This window comes from Physeter macrocephalus, chromosome 19 (assembly GCF_002837175.3).
Source record: "Physeter macrocephalus isolate SW-GA chromosome 19, ASM283717v5, whole genome shotgun sequence".
NCBI lineage: Eukaryota > Metazoa > Chordata > Mammalia > Artiodactyla > Physeteridae > Physeter > Physeter macrocephalus.
Genome location: NC_041232.1, coordinates 18,145,255 through 18,155,770, shown reverse-complemented (window position 1 = coordinate 18,155,770; position 10,516 = coordinate 18,145,255). Strand labels below are relative to the sequence as shown.

At 46.1% G+C, this 10,516-nt stretch overlaps 1 protein-coding gene across 3 annotated transcripts in view; it reads right to left on the bottom strand.

Moving 5' to 3' along the window:
- Positions 1 to 7,485, bottom strand: part of P2RX4 (purinergic receptor P2X 4) — a 16,680-nt gene extending 9,195 nt beyond the window's left edge. The window contains exons 1-3 of one of the 3 annotated variants that reach the window (XM_028480073.2): positions 7,122 to 7,186; positions 6,182 to 6,398; positions 2,966 to 3,113 (exon numbers count right to left, since the gene is read on the bottom strand). In XM_028480073.2, the coding sequence (XP_028335874.1) occupies positions 2,966 to 3,079 (114 nt within the window). In that variant the 5' untranslated portion in view covers positions 3,080 to 3,113; positions 6,182 to 6,398; positions 7,122 to 7,186. Of the gene's footprint in view, positions 1 to 2,965; positions 3,114 to 6,181; positions 6,399 to 7,121; positions 7,187 to 7,267 lie in introns of those variants that run through there. The other 2 variants (XM_007123245.4, XM_007123247.4) reach the window with 2 other exon arrangements.
- Positions 7,486 to 10,516: the final 3,031 nt, after the last annotated feature.

The window sequence follows — 10,516 nt, the reverse complement described above, 5'->3', positions numbered from 1 at the left end:
CTGCGCGTCCGGAGCCTGTGCTCCGCAACGGGAGAGGCCGCGGCAGAGGGAGGCCCGCGTACCGCAAAAAAAAAAAAACAAAAAAACACTAATCTTTGGGTCTCCCATTCTCATCAATGAGAGTTATAACCTAACTGAAAACAGGGACTCCAATACCTGCACCCATGTTCACAGCAGCATCATTCACAATAGTCTAAAGGTGGAAACAACCCAGTGTCTATCAACGGATGAATGGATAAACAAATTGTGGTCCAAACATGTAAGGGAATATGACTTAGCCATAAAAAGGAAGGAAGCACAGACCTGGCTACATTGTGGACGAACCTCAAAAACATGATGCTGAGTCCAAGAAGCCAGACACAAAAGGCCACGTAGTGGATGATGCCATTGATACGAAATGCACAGAACAGGCAAATCCAGGAACAGAAAGTAGATTGGTGGTGGTGAGGGGGTGAGGGAGAAGGTGGAAAAGGGGATGATAGCTTAGTGAGTGTGGGGTTTCCTTTTAGACTGATGAAAATGTTCTGGAACTAGACTGACGTGATGGTACACAACATCGTGAATGTGCTAAATGCCATTGAATTTTTCATTCTGAACTGGTTAATGTTGTGATACATGAATTTCACCTCAGTTAAAAAATACATGTCTATACCCTGAAATGGTTCCCTAACAAAGCTTGACTTGTTGAGGGAAAAGAGTCAATAAGTGCTCAGTATATCCTCTGCCAACCAGATTACCTCACAGGCGCAAAAACACGAGACCTCAAAGGTCTCAAGTTTGGCTGGTTCTCTTTCCTAACAGGAACTAAAATAAATACATAAAACATTCTATACAGAAGACCCAATCAGGGCTCGCCATTGACACTTCTCCTTTTTTTTTTCCTTAATTTATTTATTTTATTTTTGGCTGTGTTGGGTCTTCGTTGCTGCGTGTGGGTTTTCTCTAGTTGTGGAGAGCGGGGGCTACTCTTGGTTGCAGTGCACGGGCTTCTCATTGCGGTGGCTTCTCTTGTTTGCGAAGCACGGGCTCTAGGTGCGCGGGCTTCAGTAGTTGTGGCTCGCGGGCTCTAGAGCGCAGGCTCAGTCGTTGTGACGCACAGGCTTAGTTGCTCTGTGGCATGTGGGATCTTCCCGGACCAGGGCTCGAACCCTGGTGCATCGTCCCCTGCATTGGCAGACGGATTCTTAACCACTGTGCTACCAGGGAAGCCTGACACTTCTTTCTTTTTTTTTTTTTTTTTTTTACACTTCTCCTTTTGAGAAGATTTGTTTTCTCCTCCTAAGTATGAAGGTGCCAAATAGTTGATTTAAAGTTTCTGGAGAGCAATTCACTTGGGGATGAGACTGAAGAATTGCTAACAGTGACTTCCCAGTATAAGGAAAAAAAAGACAAAGACTCTGCAAATTCTAGTTGGACCTCCTCCTTATTGGGCGCTGGTGCTGTAAAATGAAATGCTCTGAGCATTTCATACTCCTGAGAAGAGCAGTCAGTGCTGGGAGCCATCAGGGAAACTCAGGGACCAAAGGGTCTGTAGACATCTCCACTCCTGGGTCTGACAAGGTGGTAGATGCTCTGGGAATAGTTGGCATCTTTCAAAGACAGGCCTGGAACAAAGCATGTTGGGAAATGAGGAAATGGCCACAGGAGGAGGGGGGCGTGAGGATGTGGCAGGAGGCCCGGGTCAGGCGCCCTAGCAGGCTCCCGTGTTCCATATGTAGACACACTGCTTGCTTGGTGTTTACAGAAGGCTGCTCCTGTGTCTCTCCTGAGTTAGACCTGAACAAGTCAGTGTGGTTTACTTTTTGTTTCCTATTTCTTATCTATTTTAAGTTTAGGGAAATTTCAGTCTGGAGATGAGCCAAGTAGATGCGGTGCAAATAGATGTTTGTGTTCTATCTTTGGAGGAGCAGGATATCGTGAAAGCTCATGAAGAGAGCCCTGTGGAACTCACACGGCCCCCAGCCCCGATCCGAGATGGAAGGCAGAGTTGCTGTGTGTTCCTTTCCACTGAGGGGCAGAAGCAGGGGGCTGTACCCTTCTGTGGGTCCAGTAAACAGACGGAGTGTGATATTCCGAGCCTGCCAGGACGAGGCCGTGGCTTCGTAGGAAGCACAGGTCTCTCTGTAGAGACAGGTGCATGCCAACAGCACCAGCTTCCTCCAGCAAACTATGAATCCCCGGTTCCATTTGACCTTTATGGCTTATTAGCTCTGATTTCTCTCTGGGCACCCCACAAGAACCTTTTCTTGAGAAGGCAGAGGGAAAATGAACACACTTGAAGAGAGAGTTTCTGAAGTCCTTGCTCTGAGCCAAGAGTTGGCAGCTTTATCTGCATGTGGCCACCCCAGTCACTCTAGCATGTGGGCCATCTGGAGGGATATGTGGGGTTTGACTGTGGATCAGAGCCATTATCATGGTTAAAGAGAGTCAATATTTAACTTGGAGCTTTGTGGATTAACAGACAGGATACTAGGACGCTGCATCAGTTTCTTCCCTTCCCTATATTCCTGATGGAATCCTATATGGGTATGGCTGTTTCCTTCTTCTTTGGCTTTGGGTCTCTAATGGCTGTTAAAGTTTTTACGCTGTCTGAAAAGATTTACCTGTGGGTTTAAAACAATAAAGCAAACCACAAAATGTGGAAAGGTGATAGTTCCACCTGCATTTTTCCCAGGATTTAAAGCATATGCTTTTCCACTTTTCAAGTCCGGCGACAGACTCAGATGTCCATATGGAAAGCTTCCTCTGTTTAAGCCAGCCATGTTTTAGGGCTGAAGAAACGTAGCAGATTGAATATTACCTGTTAGACCCTAAGCCAAAAAGAGGTCTGTCTGCACTGCTTTCTTGGACTAAAACAATCATTCTGGGCAGTGGTGATGTTAGAACTCTGGGCATGCCAATCACTGAAGGGAAAGCAGCTAACCAGAGGCTTGGGCTGTAGACAGAGACACAGTGGGAGGCTTACCTGAGCTGGAATCACGTAATCAGCCACATCCCAGATCCGGAATCCAAGTTTAGAAGTGTTGGTCGTGGTCACACCCTTGGCTTTGGCAGTAACGGAGCTGACCACAGAGTCCATTTCCTGGTAGCCCTTTTGCCACACAAACACCCAGCTACAAAATAAAACAGGTCTCTTAAATTGCCATTAGGATTGCATGAATTTGAGTTAATGCTAGGGAGCCTCTGGTAGCCAGAGGCTGAAAGTATGATGTGTACTAGTCGTGACTTTGCAAAAGCTGCTTAACTTTGTAACTTAGCGCAGTGATCAGCACAAAGAAAATGATCAGTGAATGCTGTCTTTATTACTAGGTATTTGAACATTTTCAATGCACCATGACCCGCAGAATTACCATGAGAGAATAGAAATTATGATAATGATAGTTACCATTTGAATATGTTTAGGTGCCAGGTACTGATCTAAGCTCTTTATGTGTATTAACCAATTTAATACTGACCACTTTATAAGGCAGGTGTCATTATTATTCTCCATTTTACAGAGGAGAATACCGTAATTCAGAGAGGTTAAACCACTTGCCCAAGGTCACACAGCTAGTGAATGGCAGAGTCAGCATTTGAACTCAAGCTTTTTGCTTTCGAAGTCTCCTTTCTTGCCCTCTATGCTATATATGCCCTCTAGAAAGGAGAATCGTATCTTTTAAGTAAATGTATAATAGTTTCTTACTTTTTCTCTAAGAATTCAGGTCACATGTATGTTTCTCTCCTCTGAAGTGGGGACTTCACTATCAGCCTGAATAATTAAAAATCTGAAGGCACTGGTGCATAGTGGTTAGGACACTGGAACAGACTGAAGCCAGCCTATCTCAGTCCATCACTCACTAGGCATAAATTTTGCCAAGCTGCTTAACCTCTCTGTGCCTGTTTTTCCCATCTATGAGATGGGAATGATAACAAGACTTCACAGGATTGTTGTGAGGTTACATGAGTTAATGCATGTCAAATGCTTGGAACAATGTTTGTGAGCCATTATCGGCAGACTGAAATTGGCCACAGTGGCAGCATTTACACCGTGGAAATTGGCCGGTACTACAAATCAGAACTCCTCCCCATCAGAGCTGTTGTTAAACATCAATAGTGACTACTATTGTTGTAATTTCTAGAATCAAGAAATGCTACTAGCATCCCTCTCCCCTCCTTATAAGCTCTAGGTGCTGAGACTTCAGAAATTTGCTTATTTGGTTACTTATTGTCTGAGTAGTTTCCAAGTTCACCACCCATCTTAGAGATGGGCTTTTTCCCTAAGAAGTCCTCTTCTTCAGGGTTTCTAGGAATTCAGCTGCAGTATAAGCTTCCATTTAATTCTAGTCAGACACAGAGAAGCTTAGAGCAGGGTCACTATTATTTTACCACCAAGTATAGTCATCCCTTGTTATCCACAGGAGATTGGTTCCAGGACCCTTGAGGATACCAAAATCCACAGATGCTCAAGGCCCTTATATAAAATGGCATAGTATTTGCATGTAACCTATGCACATCCTCCCCTATACTTTAAATCATCTCTTAGGTTACCTATAATACCTAATACAAAGTAAATGCCATGTAAATAGTTGCAGATACGATGTAAATGCTATGTGAAAATAGTTGCTGGCAAGTGGCAAATTCAAGTTTTGCTTTCTGGAACTTTCTGGAATTTTTTTTTTTTTTTAATATCTTTTATTTATGGTTGGTTGAATCTGTGGCTGCAGAACCTGAGGATACGGAGGGCTGACTGGACAGTGAGTTGCTAAGTCAGAGACACATGGTTTCACCCCAATCACTATGTAAATAACTGTTACCTCATCTGTGACTGATAATACAATTAGATAACTGAGAAGTGTTCAGTCTCTCTCTCTCTTTTTTTTTTTTTTTTGGCCATGCAGCACACATGATCTTAGTTCCCCGACCAAGGATTGAACCCGTGCTCCCTGCATTGGAAGTGCAGTCTTAACCACTGGACCACCAAGGAAGTCCTGTTCAGTCTTTTTGAGGAAGGATTACCTTTGGTCACTACTGGAAAAGAGACCACAATTTCACCAAGATGAATTGAATCCGAAAGTTAAGAGATGAAGTTTTTTAAAATTTTTCTTAAAAGCCCTAAATTCAGATCCTGAGTCAGATCTGATCACACCAAGATGTATAAAAGCAAAGCATTTACTGCTTAAAAAAATCCTCATGATGGGCTTCCCTGGTGGCGCAGTGGTTGAGAGTCTGTCTGCCAATGCAGGGGACACGGGTTCGTGCCCCGGTCTGGGAAGATCCCACATGCCGCGGAGCGGGTAGGCCCGTGAGCCATGGCCGCTGAGCCTGTGCGTCCGGAGCCTGTGCTCCGCAACGGGAGAGGCCACAACAGTGAGAGGCCCGCGTACCGCAAAAAAAAAAAAAAAAAAAAATCCTCATGATAGAGGCAGACAACACTCCATAGGAATCCAATAAAGCTGCACTGCCCAACAGAAATACAACGCAAATCGTGTAATTTCAACATTTCTAGTAGCCATGTTAAAAAGTAACAGGTAAAATTAATTTTAATGATATGTTTTATGTAACTCAACATATCCAATATATGTTAATGCTATCAATATAAGATGTATTAATATGATATTTAATTGTTTTTTGTACTATGTCCTCGAAATCTGGCGTGCATTTTACAGTGATAGCACATCTCAATTTGGAGTAGGGATGTTTCAAATGCTCAAGTTTCATGTGACTCCTGGCTACCATATTGTACAAGTGCAGATATACTGTATGCAGTCTAGAACTTTACAGATACCCTAAAGCAGATGTAAACTGATTCTCCTATGAGCAGCAAAAGCCAAAAGGAAAAAGCTGCATGACAGCTCCTGATTCCAAATGCTTCAGGTCCAACCCAGCAATATGAGTTTAGTTAACCACCTTGTAGCGGGTCTCAAAATTTAAGGGTGCGTCACAATCACTGGGGGGCAAGGAGTTGGTTGTGATGGTACTTAATGTGACTTAGAGTCCAAACCTGGGGGTAGGCCAGGTGGTTCTGATGCAGAGTTCATACCTGGAAAGCCCTTTTACTGACAACTGTCAGTACCTACTGCTGCTGCGCTGATAGATGGTAGAAGCCAAACCTGCCATATCATGCAGATTCCCTTGGGCAGTGTTAACAGATTCCAAGCCCCACCCCAGGGTCAGGGGGAGTGGGGGGATGGTGTCCTGTTACCTTTAAACAATTCCTCAGATGAGTCCTTCATGTTCAGGTAGGTTTGGGAAACACTAGGACACTGGTTCCCAAAATTTGCTGCACATCAGAATCACCTGGGGAGTTGGTCATACTCTACAGCACTTGAATCAGAAAGTCTGGGTCTGAGAGCCAGCAGTCAGTATTTTAAAGATTCGCAAATAACTCTATGTGCAGTCTGGGGAACACTGTATTACGCCTTTTAAGAAAAACAAAAACAAACAAACAACCCCCCCCCCACGATGCAGCAGGTAACATCTGTCAGCTCAGCAGATGTAGACACCACAACACCCCAGGTGGACCTTGAAAGCGGGCCCAGTTGGTAAATTAATTTCCACCTCCTCTCGAGTTTTATTACATTGTAAGGGTGCATCAATTAAAATTAAGCACTAGGTGAGGACTGATGGTGGAGGGGCATATAAGCAAAGAGGGCCGCATGGGGAACGATGAGTCTAAGGCAGGTGCTTATACCAAAAACTCCAACAACCCCATAAAAGGAAGGAACTGAACTTTAAGTGATTTTTGAAAGTGTGACCTCTCTATTATCTTGGCTTACCATATGATGCTCAAAGGAAAGGACAGGAAGCCACAGACCCAAAAGGAACCAAGTGGAAATCACAAACCTTGGTTTCTGTCAGCAGATCATCAGAATGGGAAGTGAAGAGCAAAGAGTGTGTCATTTAGGGCAAAGCCCTCCCACCCCTAGCCAAAGGACATCATGGAGGAAGTCAGAAGGGACAGGAAGCATGAATGGCGAGGATGAAGGTCTAGCTAGGCTTTGCCTTCGAGACACAACATCAAAGCAGCCTCTGGACCCAGAGCCGGCACAGAGCCCGTCCCCCTGGTGGCTAGGGTCGGGGGTGGAGGGTTGGGGGAGTAGGGATGTACCCCTGGCTTCGGGTCGCTGTCCCCTGGACCCCACCTGGAGAGCGCTCGCGGGGCTCGGCCGAGGACCTAGGCCAGGATGAGCAGGTGCGTGGCCGGGACCCAGGAGGGGGAGTTCCCGGCCGTCGGGGCACCCCCCCGTCCCCGGGACCCCTCGGGGTCGTCGCCCGCGGCCGCGCTCACCCGATGACGTAGGCCAGGATGAGCAGCTGCACCGCACGGTTCATGAGCCCCACTTTACGGCTGCGGATGAGCACGATGCGCGGCGTGTCGTACTCGAACAGGAAGGCCGCCAGCGCCGCGCAGCAGCCCGCCATGGCTGGCGCCCCGCCGCCGCGCCGCCCGGCTCCGCGCTCTGGACCCGGTAGCCGGACCCGCTGCCGCTTCCCCGCACTGGAGCCCCGCCCGCCGTGGTCGTTCGTGGGGGAAGGCCCGGAAGGAGGCGGCGCTGACCCTCGGGGGACGGGGCAGGGCGAAAGGCGTGACCTCCCCCTCGGGTACGAGTGCCGCGCCGCCTCAGGAGGGCCGGGGGAGAGCGACCCTCTCGGGGGGAATGGGGCCTGGGGGAGGGGGTGACCTCCTCATTGGGAACGAATGACCCCCCTCTGGAGAGGGACGGGGGAATAATGACCCTCCCCCCCAGAGGGCCTGGTGGAACGAGCGACCCCCCCCCCCTCAAGGAGGATGGGCTCTACAGCGACGGGATGACCTCTCCTTCAGGAACGAATGACCCTATGAGGAGGACCAGGGAGGACCGGTGACGCTCAGTGGAGATAGGTCCCTCAAGGGGAGAGTGACCTCCCCCTTGGGAACGAGATACCCCCTCCAGGGGCGGGAGGGGTGATGAGCGACCCCCGTGGGTGTCTAGGAGTGAGCTGGGGGCGGGGTGGGGCGAGGCGAGGCGCTGGGGGCAGCTTAGGGGAAAGAGCAGCCTCTCTCCTGCAGGCTCCAGTGGGGGGCAGTGCTGCCTTCTCGCTGCAGGAGGAAAAGCCTAAATATCCGGTACCCTAGGGACCCTTGGCTGGAGCCACACACGCTGCAAAATAGCCCTCTTAGAATTGAAGCCCGGCCACATACCTACTCCCATTCCGATGCTTCCTTAGTTGTAGGACGGGAGGAAGCAGCCTGAGCCTGATGAGGGGTTTCTGTGACCATCCTTTGAACTGAGAAAGTTTTATCACAACTTTAGGGAGAATTGGAAAATAGAGGGAAAGTGGAGGAAACACCCACAGTTGCATCACCTGAACATAATTTTCCACGTGTGTTCATTCCCTTCAGGTATGTTATCATAGGTATGTTTTATATTTAGTTTCATTCATTCATTCAACAAGTGTTAATAAACACCTTCCGTACCAGGCACTGTCTACTGAACAGAACAAACCCAAACATTGTGCCTTCATGGAGTATAAATTCTAGCAGATAATTGTGTATACGTTTTTAATTTGTAAGCATAGTCAGTGATGGTGCTTTTCAATTCCTGATTCACACTACATGTTTTCCATGTTACTGCAGACTTGTCATAACGATAATTTTTAATCTATGGATTGTTTCTTCAGTTAGGGATGATTTCCTTAACTGCTCTCATCTGATTGCTTCTAGTTTGTGGATCCTATGCATAATCTTTAACACACCATTTTAGGTCTTTTCCTGGAAGGGAGATTCCTAAGCCACACCACCTTGTTTTTACAAATATAAGAAGGTGAATAATAATAAAATTTGAGGAAGACAGTATCTGCCTCTGGAGATGGACTTGTCATGTTAACAGGAGGAATAGAGCTGCCACCTGCCTCAGTTCGAAATGGTCCCAGGAAAAGGTGGTGACAGTTTAAGTGGGATTTTATTCATTCTTTGACAGGTATTTACCGAGTGCCTGTTGTGTGCTTAACAGTGTTCTAGATGCTAGGCATATGAGGGTGAACAGAAAGATAAAGTCTCTGCCAAAATGGAGCTTTGTGTAATTGGGGGGACTTAAATTCTATGTAGAAAAGAAAAACCCAGTCACTAAATTCTTATTGGAAAGAAACTTAAAAAATACTTTTCCTTAAGAGTCAAAACACATTTACAGCTCTCATGAATACTTACCCCATAGTAATGAGATGGTCCTAGCCTTACAGATCTTGAATTTAAATGGTTTGTTTGTGTTTTTGAACAAAGTCAGTTAAGAGAAATGTACAAATAAAAGTTTTTGTAAGTGCCTAGTTGGTAGTGTAACCTTAGGCCCAACCAGAGAAGCTGATCCTGAAAAATGATTAGGAAAAAAGAAATTGTTTCATTTACACTCTTGCCCTGAGTTTATCTCTTTTTAAAAACAGCTTTCTTGAGGCATAATTGACATACAGTAAACTGCACATATTTAAATTATACAATTTTATGAGTTTGACATATGTACACACCCATGAAACCATCAGCACAATTAAGATAGTGAATATATCCAGTGCACTAGACAGAGTAATCTTAGTTTATAAAGTAAGAGTGACTGCTGATTACAGTTGGGATTTTTCACATACTCTTTTTTTTTTTTTTTTTTTGCAACACAAGTCAATCTTTTTTTTAAAAAAAATAAATTTATTTATTTATGGCTGCGTTGGGTCTTCGTTGCTGCGCGCGGGCTCCCTCTAGTTGCGGCGAGCGGGGGCCACTCCTCGTTGCGGTGCGTGGGCTTCTCATTGCGGTGGCTTCTCTTGTTGTGGGGCACGGGCTCTAGGCATGCGAGCTTCAGTAGTTGTGGCACATGGGCTCAGTAGTTGTGGCTCGCGGGCTCTAGAGCGCAGGCCCAGTAGTTGTGGTGCACGGGCTTAGTTGCTCCGCGGCATGTGGGATCCTCCCAGACCAGGGCTCGAACCCGTGTCCCCTGCATTGGCAGGCGGATTCTTAACCACTGCGCCACCAGGGAAGTCCCAAGTCAATCTTTATTGAAAATTGCAGTATTAATACATAACAATTCTTGTTACAATAAACGTGCTTTTAAGAATTTTAAGTCTGAGCTTATCTACTCATCAGATTGTATAAAAAAATTAAAATAGTATGAATTTACACATAATGTAATTGGCTCAGGATGGATGTTCCTTTGTATTGATTGACACCTGAAGTTCAGTGCAGAGGTGAGGGGTGCCTTTAACACTGGAAGACAATGCTGGCTTAAGTTTTTAAAAAGTACTATGAGAATGGTCCCCCCCCCAAAAAAAAGCAGTATTCAAAAATCATTAAAAAAAAAAAAAAAAGAACTATTTCCTAGTCACCTAGTCAGTAACAGTGGCTCCCTGGGGTCTCTCTTGAGTGGCCATCAGAGTAACCCCACCAGGAACACATGAGAGCTGGCCTCAGGTCCAGCCCAGTTATTCTGCTGACCACTGGTCTCCACGAGGACCTACAGGAGACTCCAGTAGGGCTCAGGAGACCAAGATAAGACACTTGTCATCTCCAACACACCAA